Below are 27328 nucleotides of genomic sequence, written 5' to 3'. Positions count from 1 at the left end.
TTGTCGTCAGTGAACATGGTCACTTTTATTAATTTTTTAAAAAAGAAAGGGAAGAAAAACAGCCTTTGCTAGTTTATCTTTCTACTTAGGATTTACTTCTTAAAACAAGCATTTCAAAACTTAGAGTTGCAGATAGGAAAACCTCCAGTTTGTCCATGTGAAGAAGCATATAATGGGGTGACACTGTGAATATCTTCTGAAAATAGCTTCCACTGTATTTAGGTGGGTGATGCATGTGTGAGTGAATTTTAAAAGATGGAACTATCAGCTCAATGATGAGGAAATATCAACTGGTATTGGTCCAATAAATAAAGGAAAAAATAAAAAACTCCTCTTTTTTCAGAAGAAAGTAAAGTATATGGGGAAAAAAGCTGACCATAAGTAAATGCTTTTATTTTTGTCTCTGCAGCAGTTTGGCAAAATCCTAGATGTAGAAATAATCTTTAATGAACGTGGCTCTAAGGTAAGCTCCATTTCAGTATTGTGTGCTTGGTTTCTTTTAGTTTTATTTAAAATAGTAAGTAGTCAGAAAACTTAAGTTGTTTTAAGCCTGCAAAAAGTATCCCAGCAATCTAACTTGATTAGATTACCTCTATACAGAAACCACCAAGCGTCCATACTTTTTCCTAAATCTTACATTGGAGAGTGATGGAATAAAAGTGAGAAGTTTGAGGGGAGAGTGTGGCTGTAAGGAAGAAAGTCTGCCAGAGACACCATTTCTTTCTCAGATTTAAATTTGGCCTAAGCTTCTTATTTTAAAGGACAAGAGAGGGACTTCCCAGATGGTTCAATGGTTAAAACTCCACGCTTCTACTGCAGGGTGCCTGGGTTCCATCCCTGGTCAGAGAACTAAGATCCCACATGCTGTGGACACAGCCAGGAAAGTAAAAATAATAAAGGATGAGAGAGAGAGATGACAGGAAAAAAGTTAAATTCTGTGAGAATTCTAGTCAGAATTCTACTGGAACAATTCAGCTTTGAAAAATAGAACTTCAAATTTACATACTTAGAAGAAATTTAATATTTCAGTTATCCAGTTGACTTGCTCTCTCTGTTCAGGAAATTTTGACAAAGCTTAAACACAGGGAGAAGAGATTCAGGTATTCACTGTGGATTTCCTCCTTTAAGTTATACCCAGATGCAAGCTTCAAGACTAAGACTTGAGGCTGAGAGTCACGTTAGTTCAGTTACAAATGAGTTGGGAGCTTTTCATGTGAGAATGGGCATAATAATTTACCTAGTAGTTTGCTATTTTAAATTCCCAATCTGTATGATTTAGAATTTTATTCCCTAAAATAAGCAGCACCGCTTTTAGAAATGAGGGAATGGTAAAGTGGTGTTGTGAAAAAATATTTGATGAACTGAATTTCATAAAGTTCTATTTGAGAGTTTTCTTCCTTTTCAGCAGATGGAATATACACCACAGACACAGTCAGATGTGGGCCGGGCTTATAAATATTTACCTTGTTAGATTTCATTCTACTTGCACTTTTAGGTTAGACCAATTGTTTTAATTAATTTTCCTGTGGTCATCTCTGCTAAACTTCGAACATAGCCCTTCGCTATGATTTAATCTCTAAGAATGTCATTTGAGAAAAGCTGAAGTGAATAAACGAGATAATATTTGCCTCTCTTCAGTTTCTTACTCCAAGTTCACCATTCTCTGGGAACTGATAACATACCTACTGAGTTGTATATATTAATACTTTTCTGCCCCCATCTGTGCTAATACAAATGTATGATTATTATTCCCTTCCTTTAGAGAATGCATCAACACTATAAGTGTTTAATTCTGACTATAAGAATTTATTTGTTAATTATTAAAGAGGTAATTATACTCTTAAGCTTTTAGTTTTCAGTTAAAACAAAAAAAGATTAAAGATTAATATGCCTATACAGAACTTTCTCCAGCACTTAACTTGGTAAGTATTTTTGAAGAGAAATCTGTTCAAACTGTAACCAGTAAAACTGTCTATACTTGTAATTGCTCACAGTGGATTTCTATGCTTTTGTTGTATAGATCGCTGTATTTTTTGTGAACTTTTTAGATACAAGGTGGAAAAATGACGATGGTTTAGAGATGAGAAGCACGTGAATGTGAAATAAATAGGTGAAGATTATTGACCACATTGTTTATCTAAACCAGTAGTTTAAATATTTTTGGTTTTAAGTGTATGCACTTAAAATACTCTTTGCTAGACTCTAACAGCCAGAAGCCCAATAAAATTCTGTCAGGCATTGAGGACTTGCTCCTTACCAAGAAAATAATTTGAATTCTTGTGAAGCAAAGGAAATTGATCTTTCTAAGGCTTCTTTCACTGACTTCAAGGATTTGCCTACTACCAAAAATTTTTTAATTTATCCAATTCAATTGCTTCTCCCCTGTAGTTTTCATTTAAAATGACACAAGCCTTCCTTTCTCTTTGGGGAATCTAAAAGTATATGCTCCTTCTCTCAGCTTATGCTGTGTCCTCACTGCCCCTTTTTCTTTGGGCTACTGCAGGGGAGATAGACTACGTACTGATTGGAAAATGTGTTAAAGAACAAAATTCAGAATTGCCTTGCACCTGCCTTCCAGAACGGATACAAAACCTGTCTTCATCCTTTGCCCTTCTTAACTGTTACTCAGAATTCTTTTATGGAATAGGCTTATTAATAGAGATTTATTTTGGAGTCAAAACCTAGATGCCTCTTCCGGGATCCACCTAAGATAAAGTAATGAGTACTTTGGTTTTTGTAAATTAAGTTTAGTTTCTCATTTCTTTTGTGTCTGGACTTGACTATAAAATTACCACATGTCTTGGAAGGAACCAGAGAAAAGGAAACTTACATTTTTAGCTAAGAATTGTTCAGTCTTTTTAAAGAGTGCTTTTCTATACAGAAGTTAGCTTTATTGAACTTTTTCTGAAGCAATAATGGAAAAACTGACAAGTTTTTAGACATAAGTAATACTTACATGTAAAACAATATTTAACCAAGTGGGCTGCAAGACAAAAAGCATCTCTTTATTGCCATGTCTTATTTTTTATGAGAATATTGGACCCAGGTTTGTGAATATACCCCTTTAAAAACAAAATGAACACTTTTGCTGCCATGCCCGTTTCTTCCCTGCCTACCAGTAGCCTACCTTTTTAGCTTGCCTGGGCAGTAGGATTTCTGTGTTCCAGAAAGGAGTTGCTTCTTTGTTGTTGACTACTTTCCTTTTTTCTCCTTTGACCTGCATATTCTGAATTTGGCTATTATGAAATGAATTTATTTCATAACATGCATATACATACATATTTATTTAAATTATTTCACGTGATTTTTTAAATCTTCCTTTTACCCCCTACTCCTTTGTACAGTCACCTGTATTTAGTTTTCTATGATTAACTGAAATAAAGAATAGACTATCCTTTTGAAAATGTTCAATTAAGATATATGATGAAAAATGGTACCCCTACCAAAAAAATTAACTAATGTACTCAGAATCTAGAAAATGATTATACAGATATGAATAGCTTTATTGATCCTCCAGATTTCACCAGTCATGACAAAGTATTAGTACAAACAATAAGAAGATAATGTATGGCAAGAGCAGCCATATATCCTAGTTTATACCTAGTTGTTCTAGTTTATACCTGTTGTTTTAGTATAATTGTTAATGTCCTATTTCTCCCTCAAAGTGTCTTAGTTTGAACAGTAAATTATATTTTCACTCTCCTCATAGATCCTTTAAGTAACAATTTTTAAAAAGCACCCTTTAAAAAATCATTATAAAAGGAAAACATGATGTTTAATGAGAAGGGGGACATACATAGTTCGTTAATGAGATTATTCACAATATTCTCATGTATGTCCTTCCAGTCATTTTTCTTAACGTAGAATCTTTTTTTTCTTCTTTTTATTGGAAGAAAAATAATTTATTCTTGTATTGGAGTACAGCCAGTTAACAGTGTTGTGATGATTTCAGGTGAACAGTGAAGGGACTCAGCCATACATATACATGTATCGATTCTCCCCCAAACTCATCTCCCATTCAGGCTGCCACATAACATTGAGCAGAGTTTCCTTTGCTATACAGTAGGTTCTAGGTGGTTAGCCATTTAAAATATAGAAATCTCACATAGAATCTTAAACAGAACTCTTAAAGGTCACCTAATTCAACAACCAATACTCTTGACCTTGTACTGTCTGCTAGACACTTTCAATGACTGACTAGTTTTTCAAAAGTCTCTTCCATTGTTAAAATTCAGACCTTCCACAATCCTGTTCACCATCATCCAGCCCTATAGCAATTCATTTGTGATAATTATCAAGCTTATTTTAAAAGAAATACACAGATTCTAACATTTAGATTTCCCATAGAGTTTTGTCAACACACTTTGAAGTACAGTTGTCACTTTTGAAGGGACATGTCTTACAAATACTGACTGTGTAGAAGCTCTGCACTTCCTCAGACAGTGTCAATTATTAAGTCCACTAAAGGACTGCAAAATAGAGCACAGCAACAATTATTGAGATTTCTAGTGGATTTTTAGTTAATGTGTTCTCATTACTTCTCTCAGGTGGCTTTCTGGAATGATAGGAATCTGGGTTTGGGTTAAGCTATAGTTTAGACTGGAGTTTGGGAAGATAAAATGTTTATTCCCATTCCTCAGACATAAGAAGTGTGCTGTAATTTCTCTCCTATTTCCCTGGCTCTTGATTTTATGCAAAGGGAAATTATTTATTTCTAAATATGGTCGAAAGACTGTTTTTGAAATTGCACTAAGTAGGCGTTTGTGATTTTTGGTAAAATTTGATGGGTAATGCTGAAATGAAATGTTTTCATTATATTTAAAACTGAATTAACAGTGCATGTAATTCCAAAAGTCTTAGTTTATTTTCTTTTGTTACCATTTTATGGGTTTTAGTTTTATTTTTCTTTTATTTATTTTTTAATTTCTGTGTTCTGGCCATACCCAGGAGAACCATCTGCTTTTGATTTCTCCCTTAAAAGTTACATGGTAAATTTTCTTTCTCATTCTTCTGAGATGGAAAAATTCAAAGATTATACAAATTTTAAGATATTTTTACAATGCTCATCCTATTGCTTGTTATTTATTGCAGTCTGAGGCCAGACTAAAAAGGTAACAGTTATTCGGCTCCTGTGTGCCCTTGATGACAAATGGATATCAAGGCAGATAGTAACATTTTTGTCACACTTTGTCGAAGTTTTAACCACACCATACACCTGATAAATACAGCATCTCTTAATTTCCAAAAGACAGCTAAGATAGCTGGTAAATCATGAATTACCACTGATAAGTTTAAATTATTAACATAGAAGAACTTTGGAAGCCGAGAACCTTGTTAAGAGTATTGTCCAGTGCAGTGGCCATACTGACCATTTGACATGTGGCAAGTCTAAATTGAGGATGTGCTTTAAGTATAAAATAAATGCCAATTTCAAAGACTTACATCAAAAAAAGAATCTTAAACATCTCACTAATAGCGGTTTTATAATGATGCCATGTTACAATTATGTCATATATACTGGCTTAAATAAAATACATTATTGAAATTCATTTCACATATTTTTACTTTACTGTAGCTAGAAGAAAATTTGAAATTATATATGTGGCTTATGTTACATTTCTATCAGATAGTTCTGGTACAAGCAAATGTGTGAACATAATTTTTTTAATTAAAAATAAAACTTTACTTTTTGTTTATCTGTTCTTTATCTTCTTACATACCTTAAATAGTTATTCCTGTTAAGAGTTTGTGATTATTCGGAGAGTTACTACATTTTCCTATTTGATAAATGTATGATCATTTTGAAGCTCTTCTAAGAAAACCATTGGGTTTAGACATGATTGTATGAATTTTTTTTTTCAAAACAAGAGATCCAAATGACCAGGCTTAATATGAATTAGATTTCTAAGAATAAAGAAACATTAAGCATAATTTTGTGGAAGCGAGTTTTACTGTTAGTAACTTTATTATAAGTCTGTGAATATCCTTAGCTCAATTCCTGGCACATTTTCAAAAATGGGTAAATTTTATTAAAGGAGCAGTACTTTAAATTTTTTTCAAACTTTGAGTTAATATTCATAAAACCAAATTGTAAATGCGACAGATAAGCAGGTAGGAAGGAAGCTGAGTTGATGGAAAATCACCTGTTTGAAATTTCCACTCAAGATAAAAGTACTTAAGAACAATACTCCAAAAATGCTGGTGATGCTTCTCCCCTTCCTTATCACAGACCTTAATCCTGAGAAGTGTATCCTAATTTCCTGGTGCTTCTGAACAAATTATCACAAACACATTAAGCCACACTGTGTGGCTTAATACCACACAGATTTATTATCTTGCAGTTCCGGAGATTGGAAGTCCAAAGAGGGTCTCACTAGGCTAAAATCAAGGTGTCAGCGGCTGTTTTCCTTCAGGTGGCGCTAAGCGATGGATGCTCCACTGCCTGCCTTGGTCAGCTTCTGGAGGCAGCCCACATTCCTTGGCCTGTAAGCCTCCCTTGCACCTTTAAAGTCAGCAATGGCCAGCCCAGCCTTTCGATTCTGACTCTCCTCTTTTCCTCTTTCACTTGTAAGCACCCTTGGATTACATCGGGTTCACCTGGATAATCCATGATCATCTCCCTATCTCAGGGTCATTAATTTAATCACATCTGCAAAACCCCTTCTGCCCTGTAAGGGAACACATTCACAGGGGATTAGGCCATGGACAGCTGGGGGGGCTGTTTCTCTGCCTGACACAAGGTCTGTTTACCTTCGAAGGAAAGAAAGAAATCCTCTTAGCTCTGTGTTTCTTATCAAGAAATCCCAAAATTATCTACAAGGCCTTCTTCCTCCTCTTAGGTTAGTAAATATGCCGTAAAGATGGCTTCATTTTTAAGTCTTTGGTACCTTAATTAGAGTTTCTTTTAGTTTATAAGTACTTTTCCTTATAAAATATTTTAAAAGCATTTAAAAGTGAAATTTTGTTCCAGAATACTAAAATCATATTGAAAAAAATCTTACACGTGTAGGCTTCAATGTTAAACTTTGTCATTTGCTGACCATGAGCTGCCAGTGCTTATGATACCATGCAGCCACTGTGTCACAGATGGCCCGTCAACACATTACAGAAAGGAGGATCATAGAACACATTTAACAATTAGACTTGAAAGCAGAAATTTTAAAAACTGTGGGACCAATGTAATTTAGTTAATGGAATTCAGAACTTAGATTTCGAAGTGTAGTTTCTAATTTTCTCACCATTAGCTGTAGAAAAAAAGCTACACAGAAGGAAGAAGACCTTGCTGTTGCTCTGGGCCTTGTTGATGCTTGAGTCCTTAACCTCAGGTTGACTCCATGTCTTTACTTCAAAAGGAGACCAACAGGTTAATCCTTTCTACCCATGGGTGTATTTAAAAGACAAGTATGTATGTATGTATATGGGTATATAGATACAGATAGTCAATGCTAGAATTAAAAACTTAGGTGCTAGTTGGACATCAGATAATTTATAGTTCACTAATTTAACTGAAGGTATCAAATGTATGAGGCTGTGACAAACAGTTGAAATACAGCTTATAGTACTTCTAAAATGTGATACAAAACCTCATTACAACCTGCAACCTTTTTTAAAAGATTTGACTTTCCTATTGGAGGGCTCTCCAGGATTGGAGAACTGGCTTCCTGCCTTAGATGCTAGTGTGACAGATGGAATAATTAATTAGTAGCTTGCCCTTGTACAACTTGAGTTGTCAAAGTGGCTATAACATCTTGATATCAAAATTTGTTTCTGAAAATGAGTTCCCATTGATATTTTCAACACATATACATTTTAAAGGAACATTTTTCATTAAAATTACCCATAGTATTATATCCTAAGCTACATATTTTTTACAAAAAAATGCTTTTCAGCTTAGCATTTCACTTTCTAGATATCCAGATTGAAGGTGGAGGTAATCCACTGGAATCCTCCACGGATTGCTACCCAATCGTATAATCATTTAGATGCTGAGTCATCAGATCCTTCGGAATGATGAAATTGCTTTTATAAAATCTTATCGAACAGTGCATATTGCTGGCCATCTCAGTTAAGAATATGTGTCATATATATAGGAGTGCTCATGGATGAAGCAGCAAAGCAGAACTTCCGTAAAAATAAAGGGTTCCGGTTATCCTACAATGGAATATTCAAAGAATGCTGGAGGGACAGTGAAGCTATTGAAAAATGAGGACTGTCTCCGAAAACTCTAAGAAATTACCGCTCTACAGAGGAAAATAGCTTGAGAAATTGTTATAGCTGCTGAGTAGCGAGACAAGGACAAGGCGCCTAGAATGAAGCTGATGAAGTGCTTTTTGAAATAGCCCTGCAGTATATAGTAAATCCTGCTGGTGTTGAAATTGGTAGCAGGATGATGACCCAGACTGGCTTTTCAGATATAGCGTGAACAAAGGAAGTAGAGGAAAGGGCATCCCACTCCTGTATTCTTGCCTGGAGAGTCCCATGGACCGAGGAGCCTGGCGGCTGTAGTCCATAGGATCGCAGAGAGTCAGAGACGACTGAAGCGACAGCGCACACACTTGCACACAAAGGAGTAAAGCGGGTTAGCTCCCTGGTCTCCTGCGTTTTCTGCTGACGAATGAAAGCCTCATGGTTTGTTTGTTTCCAGTGTCTATGGTGGACAAATAAATTAATCCTGTTGCTGTTCTATGGTATTCTTTCCTGTTGAATAGTACGCAGTTCATGTCACCAACTAGATCTCACTCCCACTGTCTTTTGACAATTCCTTTTCTCTCTACATATGGAAAAAAAACGAACACATTGAGTAGGCTTCAACAGATATATAATTTAGGCAGATCTGGATAAGCAGTTTCTGAACTCCAGCTGAACATATTCTTACTCTTGTGTCAATCTGTTTGTTTAAAATTCACATTGAAGAAAAGTTATAATCGACCACTGCCTAATGGTCTTTTCAATTGCTTAGACGAACATGAGTGCTCGCTTCTCCCACACCCAGTACCCACGAATCAAACATCCACACTATGTCTTAAATTGTTCCGTTCCCAGAGGAATTGATGGTGCTGTAAGACGTAGGCCAAGTGAAGCTAAAATGGTCAGACCTAACAAATTCATTTTATGACGCTGGCACCCAAATATCAAGCTTCATATAGAAGTTGCTGAGGAGTAATAGATTTGATTATTTTTTAGTATTAGATAAAGGGACATGTACATTAACAGCATGAAATGAGAGAGATAGGATTATTTTTAAATGTTCAGGTTCTCGGTTGACTAGTTTGACCCGAGTAACTCTATACCTCAGTTTTGGTCTGGCCTCACATGCTTTTTGTTTTATTTCATTATTATTATTGTTGTTGTTAATCACATTATTACTATTATCACTACTACTATAGTTCTTTATCCTTTTATTGGATTTCATTTCCCTTTACAAAATATGCATGGACCAACAATGTGACTTTGGGAGAGTATTGCTGAGTTGTTGCTGATGTCAGTTTCATACTGTGATATTTTTTTTCTATTTACCAAGAAATGAATACTTCAATATAACGATGTGCATGTTTTCCCCCCTTCTCCCGCTGCATGCAGGGATTCGGGTTCGTAACTTTCGAGAATAGTGCTGATGCAGACAGGGCCAGGGAGAAATTACACGGCACCGTGGTAGAGGGCCGTAAAATCGAGGTGCATGTCTTCAATAATTCAACTTCTGGTTTATATTTTTATTTCTCTTTTTATGTATTGCCTCACTTACTTCACATTTGGAACCCTGTCTTGTTTGTGGTGTGTGTACTGTGTCTCTGTGTCCTTCACTTTCTTGCACTAAAATGCTGTAAAAGTAACACTTCTTTCCTCCTCCCCCCCCATTTTTTGATTGTTTGGGGGTTTTCCTTTCAATTTACCTGTGTGCGAATGTATATGTATTTGATTTCATTTACTTTTTTCCTCTGAGATGTTCATCCTTCTACTCTGTTGATTTTTTTCCTTTGCTTCGGTTTGCGAGACTCTGAAGTCCTGTAATCAGGCCAAAATAAAACTAACATTGAAAACGTCTAAAAACTGTCCAGTTTAGAAATGTGTCCTGTAATGAATCAAGGGGCCAGCCAGTATCCTCTCTCTCTTGGGAGTCCAGTTTGCCTCCACCTGCGTGTAATAAGTAAGGAATAAAAGATAGTAGAGGTTGGGAGGTGGGGAGGAAAGAATCCAAAACTCATGTGGTTTTTAAATATATCTAATATCCAGAATTTCAGCAATTACTGGATAAAATTCTCCAGCAGAGGGTTGGGTGGCTACCTGTAGCATGTACTAAAACTGAGACTGAGTTGGCCACCTGGTGCTCACTGGCCCTTTTCATCACACGGTGAAGGTTAACTGGCTCCTTTCCCCTTTCCCAGTTTTTAAAAGTATGAAATATAAAAGCCACCATTTTGAGTAAGATGTCTGCATATTTTGCTTTTTTTCCCCCCTCCCTTTCCAATGGTTTAGCATTTAGGGCCCTTCACTTGACTCACTCTTTCCATGGTAACTATACACAATGCTGGCGATGGTGCCCGTTGGCGGTAAGTGAAACCAAAGCACTAGAGAAGAAGCTTTTTAAAAATGTAATTACGAACAAATAAGAAAGAAAAAGTCCATCTGCCATCTCACATTAACACTACAAAATGTGATTTGACTTGTTCCTCTTCCTTTTCCTTTCCCCCTTTTATTTTCAATGCTGTTGAGTAATGCCGCCTGGACTCTGGATGTACATATTGTTTTGTAGCCGTCTGAGCTGTTTGAGTACTGACGTCATGGTGATTTTTTTCCCCTTGCACATCTTACTCAGAGTTACTGAACTCCAGTTTGGCTGGTTTTATTAATGCACTTCCTGCCCCTACTTCCTTTCCTCCTTTTCCTCTTTCCCAGACCTCTGTTTGTAGCTATGACTGTCCCTTCTTTGCCCTTGACAGCTCTCTCTCCTGCCCGTGACAGCCTTCCTGACTTTCTCTCTTCTCTTCCCTTGCTTTTTGTTCTCCTGACCCACTCTCTTCCCATCCTCCGCCCTAGTCCTTCCCGCCCCTTCTCTGTTCTGTGCAGCTATTGGTCTCTTTGCTGACTGGTGGTTTCTGATTGGTTCTGGCCATTTTTCCTTTAAGTGCTTGGGTGCTTTCTGCTCTAGCAGCTAAGTAGAAGCTCTTGACCCATTCTAATCCTTGTCTGTGAGAGCCTCGCTCTTCACTTTCTCCCGTCTTTCCAAAATTGATTGTTTTTTTTTTCTTTCTTTTATTTGTGTGTGTGTGTTTCTTAACTGCATGCTCTCAGTCTCATCATTGTTGTATCCCATTCTTTCTTTTTAAATGTGAAATGTTGATATGATTTTATGGGCAAACTAGAGTAAATGAAGTTTCAAGCTCTTCCTCACATAGGAAGGTGATCACTATACAAATCTTAAAAAAACACAAAACATTTTTGGTTCCAACTCCACCTAAAATTGGTGGAGTTTTTGGTAGCAAATTTATTGCTATTCAAATTTAACGTAATATAAATCCACAGAGTGAAATAAAACATTTTGTATAATTTTTGTGTTTTATAATTCTTTTAAAAACTGGTCTGTTTCTATGTACCTGACAACATAGTATATAACCAGGTTCTATGGTAAGGCTCTACCCTCCTTGCAAGAACTTTGGAGCTGATTCTGACACTGGACTGACTACAGGATCGTGGCTTCTAAGCCCCATTCATCTTTTCTTTATCAGCACCATCTTCATAATGCCTACTTACCTTACTGAGAATGCTTAAATTATGCAGTTCTGTAATGAGGGTAGAGAGTACCATAAAACAAAAGAAACATAAAGCTTTTTTTTTTTTTTCAATTCTTTTAAGTGCCTGATTTAACAGCCTTCTGAAAACTTTCTTCTTAAATGAGGAGGGCACATAATCAAGAAAATTCAAAATAGTCCTAAAGCCTATCAACATAGGAATCTAAGTTCCTATACTTTTCTTTTCAAACAGTAAAATTTTATACAAGCATGTAAACAACGATAAACATAAGAACAGATCAGATCCACAGATTTTTTTTCTCCTATCTTCCTGTAAATCTGTTTCCTGAACCAATGTAGCAAGCCTCTGTTTTATTAATGAACTTCAAAGTTCACATGCAAACAGGGCTCTTTCCAATTTTTTCCATATTTTCCTCAGTGCAGAGACTTCTCTGTTAAAAGGTCTCCAAAGAACTTGCAAATGTACTTTTTCTTTGGAGTCCTGGGTGGTAAAGTTGCCCTAGTTTTCCATTTGAAGACCAAGAAACTGTATTTTACTCTTGTTAGCCTCATTTAATGAACACTTTAATTAAAATACTATATTAATATTTTATATTGCTGTATTATTTAAATAAATTATCTCTGAAATTTGCATTGTAAACTGAGTACTTTGTTATTGAATAAGCACCTCCATGTTCCCTAATGTGGTCTCCTTCCTCCCTGCCCCCCCTTTCTACTTTGTACCTGTAGGTGAATAATGCTACAGCACGTGTAATGACCAATAAGAAGATGGTCACACCATATGCAAATGGTAAGAGGTTACGAATCGTCTTCAGAAAAATGTCACTTATGTCATCTATTCTTGTATAAATACATGAACTTTTCACAAACGTCAAAGACTTTCTTGATTTCAGTCTTCAATTTTTTTCATGCACATTGAAGTATTTTTTTTACCTGGCAGAGTTTATTTTTATAAATTACCTTTTTGGTTTTTTTAATTATTACAGTCTTAGTCTCAGTAAAATCCATGTTATATAGTGTGAGCATGTCATTTGAGATTTCTGCTCATAACCTTCTTTTAGCTGCTGAAGTTCTTTTTAATATGTTAGGCTTGTTTAAGATCTTACTTATCTGAACATGAGTGGAATAATTCCTGACCTCTTGTTCTCCTTTTAAAGGAATGCTCTAGAGGTAATAGCCACGGGGTATGTGTTTGTGTAAAAATAAAAATATTTTATATTTGATGGTTACATGTTATGTAGTGAGTTTTATAAATGTTTCTCATTAAGTGGGAATTTTTCTGTAAATATTTTGTTTAACAAAAACAGAACTTCTGCTTCGGTTGTCAAAGTTAATCTAGATTCATGTTGCCTGAGTAAGACAGGATATAATTTTAATCTATAGCACAAGAGTAGTTTTGCACACTGTGTTCCACAGGACCATCTTTCGGGGGGAAAGAAAACTGAATGGACTGGGTCTTGAGGCCCATGGCTTTACTTTGAAGAACGTCATTCACTATTGTATATTTTAGAGTTCTGCATGAGATTTTATCTAGAGTAAAAAGAAGAGTTTCTCCCTCTTTTGCTAGAGTATGACAGTATGTGCTGGTCATGTCTTAAGTCAAGAAGAAATGTATTAGTTGGCCTTCAATAAATATGTGTAGCTCAGCTTTTCAAATAGAGTATAGCATAATTTGCATTTATTAGTGTAACTTGCATTTTCCTTAGTCATTTTACTAGTGGTGTATCTTGGGATACCATCACCTTCCAAGTTACCTTTTGTTTTCTTCTTTTCACTGCTTCACAAAAACAAGTTTTTGCAATTTTGATTTTTAAAAAATCAAATTTAAACAAAATAAGGAGAGGCAAAGTATGTCGGATTTCCTTTAGATCCAGTGGGACAGACAGAGCTACTGACTGGAATTGAGAAGACAGGAATTTTCCTGTTTAATCTGTCTCTCCATTTTACTCTGTGACAGTGGGCCAGTTTCCTAACCCATTTCTGTTTTCACCGCTATCAAGTGGCAGCCAGAATTTTAGCACCACCAGGCTCTTCTTTAGAAGTCATCAAAATCCAGCCCTCTTAGCTTATTCTTCAGGAAATAAAGCCCAGGGAAATATAATATGGATATTTACTCATTGTCCCAAAAGTGGTACCTATCTTACCACTCTTTTTCAGTTTTGTGAAAATCAAGTGACATAAACACTCGTAAAAATACATTGTAAAGTGTACAAAACTAAACATATTCAAGCTTTTGTTGACAATATTCCATTATTATCATGTGCATCCATTGTATGCATTTAAAGGGAGTGCTTAAGTAGTAGTGCCACTGATAGGAAAGGAAAAGTTCATTTTTTAATACTATTCTAAATCACTACTCAAGCCTACTGGAGGCAGACTTTAGAAACCTTCAGCTGCTGTGTTAAAAAGAGATTCTGCAAATAGCATGCTAGGTGCCTTCTGGTGAATTCTCAGCATGTTCTTACTGGCTTTGAGTCTCCTGACTTGTCTAACAATGCAGAATATTTGTGCTTTTACAACTCCAGTAGGATTTAAAGACAAATTTTGAAATTTTCATGCAGAATAATGAAGAGGCGTGTCTATAAGCACATAAAATAATGAATGGGGGATTGGAATGATTCCAAATGAATGGGTTTTCTCTTGAGTAATGTCTTTGCTTGTAGTTATTTGCATCTGGTGATTGGCCTTTTCATCTTTCCAGTCGCATATTTATAGAGTAGCAGTGACACAGTCGGAGAAGGCGATGGCAGCCCACCCCAGTACTCCTGCCTGGAGAATCCCACGGGCAGAGGAGCCTGGGGGGCTGCCGTCCATGGGGTCGCGAAGAGTCGGACACGCCTGAGCGACTGCACTTTCACTTTTCACTTTCATGCGTTGGAGAAGGAAATGTCAACCCACTCCAGTGTTCTTACCTGGAGAATTCCAGGGACTGGGGTGCCTGGTGGGCTGCCGTCTATGGGGTCGCACAGAGTCGGACACGACTGAAGCAACTTAGCAGTGACACAATGTTACAATGTTATAAAAGAATTAAACCAAAGGGCCAATTTTTCAGAAAAATAAAATGGCTTTATTTATTTATAAAAATTTTATAAGATGATAAAATTCAAGAAATATTCATTAAGAGTTTTCATGTAGAATGCTACTCTATCAGTGGGCAATAGAGCATTTCTCTCTTTTTTTTTTTTAACCACTTACCATATTCCTATAAATATTAAAAAGGAAACGTAGAAATTAAAGTGACATCAAACCTAATGTTGTTTAGAAATACTTAAAATGTTTACACTAATGTTCTGTAGTGGTCTTGTATTCTTTAGCTTAAAAGTCTGATTAATGTAAATATGCTTCTTATAAATTAAAATCTCAGAAGACATGCACCAGAGTTAGGAACATACCTTGAATTTTATCATTGCATCTCTCTCCTTGGTGACTTGGTTAAATAAATTCCAGTGAAATCTCAATGGGAAATCCCAATGAAAGATTTCCATTTACCCAGAATACCATTAGCATGCTATAAATGAACCTGGAGTTCAGAGGTCCAGGTCAGATTTTAATTCAGTCAGAGGATACTGTTTTATAATAAAACAGCTAGAGTAATAAACAATGTCAAGATGATATAGAAGACAGCGCATCACAGTGCGATACCAAATTACATATATTGTGCCTTTTTCCCTTCTTCTGAACAAGGACTAGGTCATTTAGCCGTTCTGTGAGAGACAGTGTACAAAACCCCCAGGATTTATTTGTATTTCTTTTTCCTTCTCTCATTCCCTCTCCATCTTCCTTCCTCCCTCCCAATTTTTTTCTCACCTCCTCTTTCCCCTGCCGCTTCTCCCTCTGCCAAATCTTCATTATCCCTTCACTGTGCTAGTCCTGCTTAAAGAGGGTCAGGTCCAAAAATATCATCACCCTCTCATGTAAACAAACACCCACCAGCATCCTAAAAAGAAGATGGTACCAGGCAAAAACGAATCCAGAGCATCTGAAGCCCTCCTTTACCTTCTGTCTGTTCCTCATGTAGTCTTAAACATTTGCTCACTGTCCTCTCTTCCATTTCAGGCTGGAAATTAAGCCCAGTAGTTGGAGCTGTATATGGCCCTGAGTTGTATGCAGGTAGTATTTAAGTTAATTTTTCCATTTGTGCTATTTACATATTTATTTATTTATTTATTTATTTATATAAATCTGTTATTTTTCACTTTCCTACTCCTTGGTAATCTTTTTGCACCTTTTCATTTCCTAAATACACTTAGCATCCAGCTTCCAAGCAGATGTGTCTCTAGGCAACGATGCAGCCGTGCCCCTGTCAGGAAGAGGGGGCATCAACACTTACATTCCTTTAATCAGTAAGTAGCCTATGTTGACCTGGCTTGGAGTTTGAGAGTTTGACTGTTGTGAATAAACAGCGAGGTATTGGTCTTTTTGTACCCCCAAATACACGTAACTGAAAAGGAGGCATTCACGAGAGAGTTAAATACTATCATTAATGCCCTGTCCTGTGCTAGAATCTTTTTGATCAAATGTTAAGATGGCCATAAAGCACAAATAGTCGGAAAAGGTAGAAGAGAATGAGGGCATGTAAAGAAAATTTTAGTTTTGCACTTTGGTAATGAAGCAAACAAAGAAGGGACTATTGGTAGAACATGTACATGCTATCTGCAAGTCAGCTCTGGGCCCTTGAGTAGAATACCACTCAAACGCTGCTCCAGTTTTATTGATTATTCTCAGCTCTGTTGGTACCTCTAAAGTCATTTTGACCTGAGCTATTTAGCTCCAGCAAGAGATATAATTAAACAGAGTTCAGTGGATAAGGAATCAATGTCGCTGCATGCTTTGCAGAGGATAGCACACTTAAAACAGGCCCTTAGAGAATGTCTGCCTCTTTAAAGGACACAGGGCTGCAGAGGAGAGGCAGTTTCCTTCTCACCTCTCATTTCTGGATTGAAACATGTTAGATAAAGAGTAAGGTGGACTCATGACGTGTCTGAAGACTATTTAGTATGCCTTGGAATGTAGTGGCATGTCAAAGCACAAAAGGATATGCTTATGAAAAATAATTATTTAAATTGACGTAATAACATCTGGAAATAAGATTAATAATCAGTCAGTGAAAGAGTTTATATCAAACTTAAACTGGCTGTAGAAATGAAAAGTCTCATCTCCATTATGGCAGCAGTTCTCAAGTTTCTTGACCTGTTTCTCATCAGCTTGCATTGCAAGGCCAAAATTGGGAAGGAACAAAGAAAACTCATGATTTGTGATAAGTGAGGCATGGTGTCAATGAGTTATGGCATATCGCATATTTCCATTTCTTTTTGAGAAAAGTTGTGATGTGGAGGTACCTTTTCATCTCTCCTGTAATTGTTGTAAAGCAGGTTGTGATGTTACACGTGCTGCTGAATGCAAGTTGACATTTCTGTCATATTTTGGGTCTCCCTTTAGTTCCTGGCTTCCCTTACCCAACTGCAGCCACCACGGCGGCCGCTTTCAGAGGAGCCCACCTGAGGGGCAGAGGGCGGACGGTATATGGCGCAGTCCGAGCGGTACCTCCAGCAGCCATTCCCGCCTATCCAGGGTAAGCAGTAGATTCCCAAATAAGCAACTGGATAAAACCAGAATACCATGGCCCTCTTATAACTTCTGGGTTGTTGCCCTGCCACATAGTAGAGACTCTGAATATTTGCAAATTAACAGATTAGATGGCAAGAACCATACCATTGTCAGAATGTAACAGAATATCAATGCATTATATAAATCTTCATCTTGGCCACCTTAAGCCCTCACAGTAGTGGCTTAAGACAGTAGCCAGAACTGTCTTGTGTTCACTAGCAGTGTGTTGGCATGGAGTTCACTCAGCATCGCACGAATTTGGATTAACACTCCTGCAGAGAACCAAACTAGGAGCTGAAGATTGTAGTGCAAGACTGCATCTGCTGGGCTCACCCCTCACCACCACCCTTGCTGGGGCTGAGGCTCTCACATGTGCCCTCCCTTGTGGTTTCACTGCCTGGGTGGTGAGCAGCAGAGCTAGTTACCCACAATGGATTTGCTTTCTTTGTAGGAGACGGATTAAAAGAGGTTAATTCAAAGATGAGCCAAGTCCAATTGAATCAAGGGAGAAAGGGAGAAGTAGGAAGAATTAAACTACAGTTGGCTTCTGAATGATGGTAAAACAACTAATGGAGCTGAGCATCCTTCACCTTTTGATTTTTGTATGGAGGGTGTCTCATGCAGTGGAATGATTCCATAGCAACAAATAAATCCTTTGTTACTGAATGGGGGAGAAGGAGTGAAGATGGCAGGTTTTGATTTCCGTTGTTTCTCAAGGTCAGCCTACAATGTATATTTTTACATAAAAAGTGGACTTTTATAAGTTAGTTGTATCAGGACTTTTCTTTCTTCAAAGATGTGACGTTTGTGTTCCTCATCTTTTTTCTGCCTGTGACAGGTTTTTTCCCATATACTTACTGAAGAATAAACAGTGGCAGAGCAGCCTATTCATTGCTACTTAGTAAAAATGTAAAGGGGAAGAGCCTCCTTTGTAGGTCCTTTTCTGACAGCAAAATTGACTGTGAGGTGTACTAATTTAGTAGTCAGTCATAGACCAAAGGGACATGCCATTTGGGGTCCTCAATTACACAGAATTAAAGCATTTTTATCAGACAAGACAAATAATGGGTGTTGAAATTGGCAGGCTCCAGAAGCCACTGGAAGGGGAACTACTTTAGAAATAAACCTTTGTTTGCAGTTTATAGATGTTTAAATCCCATGCATTCCATCATCTCCATCTTCTACCATTACTTACTTTTAATTTTATCCTTTTTTCCCTCTCAACTTGACCTTTGACCTTCAACCTCTGACATCTCCTTTTAAAGAAGTGACTAAAGATATAATATTGTTTCATCAAGAAATATTCAAGTAAAACATAAAACTGAGCCTTGGATGTTCTACACACTAGGAAAATTGTTTACAAAGTGTCTTCCATTTCAGTCCAAAAGATTGTACTGTCATGTTTGCAAAGAGATACTGCTCACCAGAAACATGGGATTGCATTTTGTAATATTCCTGAGTTACTTTATCAAGTGGTTGAATTCGTTCCTATTCAATATAGGTCATTTCAGTATATTGGCCAGACTTGAAAACCCATTCTCTACCAAGTCTGTGTTAGGTATATATTTGCTCAAAGATATTTTACCTTTATGTCTAATCACATCAATTTCTGTGCATTACATTGAACACTAATTTCCCATGTTTTATTTTTTATTAACTAAACCACCTGTTTACATGGAAGATGGCAAGGAATAAGTCCAGTATTTTATGGGGAGTGGCCTAAAATTGCTTTTTAGCTTAGTGAACTAATTTCATCATTAATCATTGTGTTCTAGCCTCCTCGTGGCATTTGATATAGGGAATATTGGAATTCTCCTAGATTTAGGTGAATATTCCCAATGAGTGAAACAGTTTAGCATAAAACTAATGCCACCACTCTTCTCTATAGAAGAAATATTTTCGAACTTTGCCTATTTCCCCTTACTAAAATAGTTGAAGGTTAATTAGTCACCACTTGGCATCAATGCTTTGGCATTTTATCAGCCTTCTCATTATGAACAAGTCTCTTTTTTACTAAAATGCAATTGAGAGGCAGATTATTTTCTAACCTCAGATTTTAACTGCAATTGGAGACTGAAAATGGACAGAATTTATCTAAATGACCTCAGTGATGAATTTGCCTGTTGTGTAATAATACAAAGGCACAGAATAATTGGGGCATCACAAAGTGTTATCATACTATCCTGTAAATACAACAGAACCTCACTGGGAGTAGAATTCAGAAACTTTATAGCTACCTGTAAAAAATAAATTATTTTCATATTCATATTAAAACTATGACTTGATAACCTCACTTGCTAGCTTGTTTGTTATAGCAGAGAAGGTAGTAGTGAAAATTTCCAGCTTGTTTAGTTGAATAAATGATAAACAGATCTTTTAATTTTAAATAACCAAATCTTGGTTTAGTGAAAAGACTCTTTATCTTTTTTTCTCTACTGCTATTCTGTCTTTTGGTCCCAACATAACGTTTTGGGGAAATTGTATGCACAAAATACCTCAAAAGGCTTGAAATCTATATCTTCATTATAATAGTTTAGTGTTGCTTAGGATTAAAAACAGAATCGTGTATTTTTTTTGTTCAATACAAATTTATTTTCTAAACAGGAAAATAAATCTTTTTATTCCTAATCAAGCTACCTTCTCGATTTTATTCATTTAAATAAAACAGGTCATGCCCAGAACCTCAGTTATCAACTGTATTTTTCAGAATTCCATGAATATTCTTATGGTCAAAAAAGAACCCTTAAAGTCTTCCAGTTACTCCCCCCACTCTGGATTATATTGTTACTATCTGGGATCCCCACTGCACCTTTCAATTCTTGGACCTTGGACCAATCACCTTAACCTTTAGCTCATTATCTCTGCTTGTGAAAGCAATGCATTGTGGGTATTTTTGGTTGTGTTTTTTTTTTAATTACATTTCTCTGTTTACTTTGGTCAGAATTGATTGACTTGTTTTTCTGAGGTGTTGCATTGGTTCTTAAAATGCTGAATAATAATACTTTGCATGCTTGTGTGATCAGCCAAATCTTATCGCATGTCTAATGTGCAGGGTAAAAAGCAGGTGATGTATGGATATCAGAAAAGAATTTCTACGTTTCTCTGAAACTGATAACAAAGTACTAAACATAATGTTGAAGCATACTTTGCATACAGGTCCTGCCCTAGTGGGATTCTTTGGGGCTTTTTCTGTTTTTGTTTTTTCCTTTTTTCATATTTAACCCCTCTCTGCACAAACCCTGCCCCCACCCCCACATACACACACCCTTTTTGAAGAAAAACGTCCTCTTAGGACAAGCTTATTTTTTTTAATACTCTCAATATGAAAGGTTGGTGTTTCCAATCCAGCAGGTTCTCCATAGCTATACTTGGCCCTCTGGGGATGCTGTTTATTGTTCTCTTCCCACTCTAGTTACTAGATTGGCAGGCGTTTCCTTCTAGGGTTGCAACCCTCCCCTGCCTTGCCTGTCCCAGAGCTGCCCCAACCTCTCCAGCCCAGGGTCCGTATTCATACATCACCTGCCTGTGTAGAGCGCATGTGCATGCTGCCGTCCTCAATAACCGGAATGTGTTTCTGTTCTTTTGTTTTTTTGTTTTTGTTTTTGTGTGGATTTTCTGCAGTGTGGTTTACCAGGACGGATTTTACGGTGCTGACCTCTATGTAAGTACACACACCGGGGCCTTCTCGTCCCCATCCCCTGACAAGCCAGCCTTTTTTTTTCTGTTTCTTTGGTTTGTTTTTTTTTTTTAATATAGTTTATTTAATTTTTATTTTCTTTTTCCTTGTGGATATATATATATTTATATATTTAAGAATGCAAGCATGCTTCTCTGCCACTGCGCTTGCCCCTGGGTGCAAAAACTAAGCCTTTGGGTTTCCTGGTCATTGCTAGAATCAGTCTACTGGACATATTCTTTTCCCTTCCCTATGCCCACAGATATTCTGTGTTCCACAAATATACTTGAGAGATGATCAGCAGGTTTAAAGTCTTTTCTTCCTGTCGTCTCATGTGCATACATAAATAACAGGACCAGCATAGCCTGAAACCAGCTCTTTCCCTTTTCTGCTTTTCTTTTCATTTCACATCCCTCTTTAGATCATTAGGGCTTTGATTTCTGTAAATGGCAAGAAGCTTCCTGAAATGTGTGTGTTCCTGTTTCACATACTTTGAGAGAGCAGTGTCTTGGTGAGAGTGAGGTGAGGAATTGATGCCAGTGGAGAGTGGGTAGGAATGAGAGGAAACCAAATACTCAGTGCATAAGGCTTTTCTATATCAGAAGGTCCACAGCCAGTGGGGCTCTTTCTTTAAGAGCCATCTAGAAGGAAACAAATGGCATCATTAACAACCTACACTCTTCTACAAACGTTTGACTCATACAGGATTTGTTGATTTGACCAGCCATGGTAACGTCTTTATTACTCTCCATTATTTAAACTGCCTAGCTATAGCTCGAGTCTCATGATTGGTGGTCACATGTTATTTAAAATATGGACAAAATGATCTAGCCTGATAAAAAAGTCAAGTTTTTGAGTTTTGCAAGTCTTTTATTGGGACCTCTCTCCAAAGATCTCTTTCTGAATGCATGCTTAGTCTAACTACCCACATTGTTAAGAAATAGTTTCCTGAGAAAAACGTGTCAGCATGAAATGATTCTTCAGGCACAGTGTAGAATTGTCTGGAAATGATTTTTACACCCTAATTTCTCCAAAGTCAATAAGGGTACCTTTTTAATGAACTGTTTCCACAGTCTGCCAGAGACTCCCAGCAATCTTAAAACATTAATGCCCTTCCAGAATGCATGTGGAGTATGCATTCTGTGTTGCTGGAAGTAAACAGGAGAGAGCAGTTCTCTGAGATACGGTGAGGGGGTGTACACACCTGGCCATTTAGAGCAGACCTTGAAAGTAGGCTTGAACACATGCTTGAAGGAACTTAGCCATAATTTGGTCCAGCCTCCTCACTTTGCGGATATGTTTCTTAGATTGTGACACCCAGATTACCGAAAGTGTTTGTTTATCCAAGCATAAAACCCAAATAATCAATATTTCATTACCTCCTATAGTAATTTAGTTAAAATCCACATCTTTCCCCTAATGGTCTTCAAGAAGTAAATGAAAGATCTTTTTTTCTTATGCTCACGGTGAAACTTGAGGATTAGGAAACTATTAATATATCCTACTTTTACACCAGAGTGCACTTTTCTAAACATATGTATTTACATAAGCTCTTATAAGCATGTACATCCTTCCATATACATTAGTATCCATAGTCTCATGAAGCTCACGTTTATGTTACTTAAGTTTTCTTGAAATCTGGTCTGTTAGAGTACACTTCCTCTTGAATTGGGGTTTGTTTTTGTCCTCTGATATCTTATTTGGGGATTTCTTAAGTATAATGTACTTCTACCTTATTAAGATTTGCCTCCCTCCACCTTGTTAAGTCATCCAACCGAGTATTTGTTAACAGTTCTCTCACTTCCTTAGTTTACAATGTATGACTTTATTAAGAGAGAAATGATTTTTCTGCACTTGTTGAGAAAATACTCTTGATTTTTTTTTTAATCTATGAATTGGACCACCTTATCAAGCTGAACAGAAGTAATTCAGCTACTTTGCCAAAACATTTTTTTGACCCATGGCCCCTAGTTGATGAAAAGACTGAATACTGATGGTATTTTTATTTCTTAGTTATCTTAAACCAGTTAGTTACTTAGAGGAAAGAAGAAAAAGTTGGTTACTAGTGCTGAAATAATACCCAAACCCACAAATGGAAAACCGGAAAACATGAGGTGGGAACTGTTGAGTGAGGCTTAGAGTTAACTTTGAATACAGCTTTTAAAACTGCACAATCCCCACTCCATGTGTGAGGTGGAAAAGGAGGCTTCTTTAAAAAAGACACAAACAGCAATAATAAAGACCCCTATCATTTTATGTTGAATTTGTTTGTGCTCCTCTCTGTACATTTTCCCTTCTGTGAAAATCTATTAATGTATGTTTAGTTCTTGTTATCTCAGAAAGGAAGATCAGAAATAGAGAGGTTGGTTTATCTAGTCTGAAAAGTGCCCTGAACCTGAACTTGAGGAGACAACATGAGGGAAAAGAGTTTAAATTGCTGGCTTTTATTTAAGCTGTATTAATTTAGGCTATTAACTGTGCAGGTGTTTTTTGTCGGTTTTTTTGGTTTTGTTTTGTTTGTAATCTCTCCCTGTCCTCTTCTTAGGCCGTAACCCCTGCTGGCCACTTCCTTCCTCCCCGTGTCTTTCATGGCACATTCCTGTCTGGAGAACTGATCTAGCAATCGTGCCCATGACTTGTAAAGAGATTCCCCACGCTAAGATTTGGAAGTGTCGCAGGTAGATTATGTGTCTGCCCACACCCTCTTTTTCTGATCAGTAGAAGACACCGTTTACCCTAAATCACTTTTTTAATGGGATAACAACTGCTCCTAATTCTCACCCTGTGAAAAGCATGCTTGCATCCAAAGGAAAGAAAAGGCTGGTGGGCCCCTTCGCGGGCTTTTTTGTATGATTGTTTTCCTTCCACAGCTGTGTTTTTTGAACTGCTCTTCCTGTGTTCTGTTATAGAATAGTCTTACAGGAACCAATCATTAGCGCTAAAATACCTCAGGTAGGAGTGCCAGTGTGACCTGCCAATCAATCAGATTGTGGATTGCAGTGAAAAAATTGAATTATACTAACCATTCCAGCTCCACGTTAGAGATGGGAACAGAGGCTTTTTTGGACAATCAAGACTTGTGAGCGTGTGATCTAAGGCCTGCTACCTCAGCAGTGCACCCAGTCAAGCTCCTTACATGAGGGCACCTCCTCCAAAATTCCGTGCTCCCGCCCCATTGCCACACATCCGCACCAGGTGTGTTACACGCACTGTCCCATCACTGCCACCCCTTTTAGTTTGTCAATCACATTTATCCATGGTGTTGAAACTGGTCTTTTATATTTTGAAGAGCTTAGCCATTTGGGACATCTTCTTACTTCTGTGAAAGAAATGAGAAAAGAGAAAAAGTGGAATCCATCTAGACAGGATTTCTGAATCCCAAATTGGCCCCTGTTGTGAAATCATTGTAGTAGTTGGGCTGTGCTGCTATGTAAGTTTGAAGTTGTCCTAAAAATCTAGGTATACTAGAACTCTAAGATGGAAGCATATGTTTCCCGGGCCCTCTCTCCTTTTCACTTTAAAACCAGATTAGTGAGGGCAGTGGATTATGATGCCCTGTTCAATTTGCTGGTAGCTGGGTGCTCAGCAAAAGGGGAAGCAGCAGGTAACTTGTCACAATTCAGTTAGTCTATTTATGTGGCCACCCAGCGAGCTTCTGGAGGTGAACCGATTATAGAGATGCGGAAGAAAAGTGTTTGAAAGGCTTGGTCAGTTGAAGATCGTCTTTCATCTATCATAAAATTAGTACGTGGAGGATACCAAATCGGTCATAAAGATTCCTTTCCTTAACCCCAATTTTAATAATAATAGAAATTTAAAATATTTTCCTTAAAAATTTTTCATTATCTACTCTTCCAAGTAGATAAGGTCTCCCAGTCAAAAGCAGTAACAATATTATCATTATTACAAGTTTTGTATTCACATCTGTATTACTCACATTTAATCCAGTGTGCCATCTTGCCACCAAAGAATCTTTGTTCTCCTAAAGAGCCCCTCCTCATACAAGTTGAGTCCAGAGCTGTGGATCTCAATGGAGGAGGTGAGGGAAAGGAAGGAGGTAGAATCATGTAAAGACAGTGATCCCCAGAGGCACAGCCTTAGGCCCAAGCCAGGTGGACTAGATCTCTGCTCTGCCATAGTGATTGAAAGCATCACACTTTCCATTCTCCCCACCTCCCCCCCAACCCCAACTCCCTTTGCTCTGTAAATCCATACACCACATGCAGGAAACAAGCTTTCATTTGTCTGCTGGTCTTGAAATATACATTCTTCTCCTCAGTGTCACATAATGTCATTGTCTTCCAGGTAGAAAGAAGGTGTCTTGACATCACATGCTCACCAAAGTCCTGTTTTAATGTAAATCCTAAAACAAAAATGTAGTAATATACTTAATGGCCAGGTTAAAATCAAGACAAGGGAAGGTTAAATGGAGACAGAGAAAGGCCAGGTGTAAGAGGAGAGTTTTGTAGAACCCTTCCACTCTGTTCTAATTAAGACACAGCTCAGGCCTGTGCAGAGAAGTCATGTGGTCGGCGTGGCAGCACTCTAAAGTTCACTAGACAACAAAATTGGTTCAGAGCGGAGTCCCTAGGTGACATTGAGCAGTGGAAAAGTGAGAGTTTAACAACAACAAAAGGATCTTAAAGGTAACAGCATTTTCATTTGAAAAAGCTAGAAGTTGAAGGCAGGGGTGTGTTACAGACATGTGAAAAGATAGAATGCCTAAACACAGGAAATATTTGAGAACACTGGGTCAGTAGGTCTGGGTGTTGACAGAGGGCAAGCATACAAGTGAGCACTGCGGGTCAGAAGTGAATCAGGAAGATGGACTAGGGAAGTGGAATAGCATTGGGCTGCCCCAGTTGGGAGCATGAGGAGTCATTCAAAATGAATTACAAAGGAATAAGAAAGTAATTGTTTGGGACATGTGGAATATTTGGACCAGGCTTAGCCATGCCAGATTTATCCAGCTGTCAGGTTCCAAAAAGCTGTCCGTGTCTGCCCTCCGACATTAGGGTGTGCTGTGGCCATGCTAATCCCCATTTTTTGTTTTATTTCAAATCACACACAGATAGAATCTGCAAACTGCTTCAGATCAAACAGGTCTGATTGTGTGTAAATACATATGTCCTTTTTAATTTTTATTATTAATGGTTGCTTCAGTTTTGCATTGGTGCATGGTTCAAAGCAATACACATCAGCTATCTCATGACTTCATATCTCCAAATGAATTATTTCTCCTCTTTTTTTGTTTGTTTGTTTGTGCAGTCAGCTGAAGAAATGTTAACATCTCACTCTAAATCTCTCAGTGGAGTCTCTGTTCCCTTCTCTGATATAACAGATGGGTTACTGCTTGTTATAATTATTAACATCGTGGTGTGGGCCAGGGCTCGGGCGGGCCAGATTGACTCTTTCTCTGGGCTGGGAGGGGCCAGTCGTTAGGGTCTGGAATGTTAACTCGAGTGGTGACTGACTGTTTCCGTAATACCAGGTCGTTGTGGCTGCACGCTCTAGTAATTGAGGCTGTGTACTTCACCGAGCTTGTGGTAGAGCCTAGGGCGAACCGCTGTCCCAAGAGAATGCTGGGATAGATAGAGTTAGCCAATCCGAGTCTGAACGTGGTGATTTTGCTGGTCGTTCTAGCTCCAGATGTTGGCATGCTTAGTTTTTAATGTGATTAATAAATGTGGCGCCATACCCCTTCCCCACGCCTGAACCCTGTCTCTCCTACCCCTTCCCCCACCCTTGTTCTTTTTGAAAAACCTAAGAAACAGCAATGAAACCCTTGGTGTTTCAAACTGCACTTTGTTCTCATGTTCCATAAACAACTTCAGATTTGCTCATAGAAGTGAAAGTTGAGAAAATGGTTTCTCCTCCTGGATGCTTTACGCCTTCCAACATCCAAACTGGAAATAAATATGCCTGAATGTTCACTGGCTTACATTATGGTGAGACACATTATTGAATAACCAATTGAAAGCACCATCAGAAATACTTTAGACAAGAATACATCTAAGAGGAGTAAATCTGTGACATGCAGTTTAGCTTGTCTAATTTGGGGGTAGTCATCGATGAAATTAACAAGTTAATTAGGATATTACTTCCTGTCCTAAAGGTAGATCCCTCCTCCTAAAAGAGCCTGTCTATAGCGCCATTATCGTAAAGTAATTAGAAGAGTAGACATGTGGAAATATTATCTGCTTTTTAAAAAAAAACAAATAGATGTAGTTTTCTTAAAATTCTGTTGACGTTCTTGAGCCTTTTGTTATTAATAAAATATTTGCATCTCTGTCCTGCG

The 27328-nt window shown here is 37.5% G+C and overlaps 1 protein-coding gene across 23 annotated transcripts in view; it reads left to right on the top strand.

Moving 5' to 3' along the window:
- Positions 1-27328, top strand: part of RBFOX2 (RNA binding protein, fox-1 homolog 2) — a 293314-nt gene that overhangs the window by 254659 nt on the left and 11327 nt on the right. For 8 of the 23 annotated variants that reach the window (XM_018048239.1, XM_018048240.1, XM_018048251.1 and 5 more), the window contains 8 exons: positions 410-463; positions 9580-9672; positions 12477-12537; positions 15804-15857; positions 15998-16090; positions 17175-17319; positions 20976-21015; positions 26102-26133. In XM_018048239.1, the coding sequence (XP_017903728.1) occupies positions 410-463; positions 9580-9672; positions 12477-12537; positions 15804-15857; positions 15998-16090; positions 17175-17319; positions 20976-21015; positions 26102-26133 (572 nt within the window). Of the gene's footprint in view, positions 1-409; positions 464-9579; positions 9673-12476; positions 12538-15803; positions 15858-15997; positions 16091-17174; positions 17320-20975; positions 21016-23939; positions 23983-26101; positions 26134-27328 lie in introns of all 23 variants that reach the window. The other 15 variants (XM_018048247.1, XM_018048248.1, XM_005680611.3 and 12 more) reach the window with 8 other exon arrangements.

Source organism: Capra hircus, chromosome 5 (assembly GCF_001704415.2).
Source record: "Capra hircus breed San Clemente chromosome 5, ASM170441v1, whole genome shotgun sequence".
Taxonomy (NCBI): Eukaryota; Metazoa; Chordata; class Mammalia; order Artiodactyla; family Bovidae; genus Capra; species Capra hircus.
Note: the sequence above shows the minus strand (reverse complement) of the source record. Positions and strands in the feature narration are given on the sequence as shown.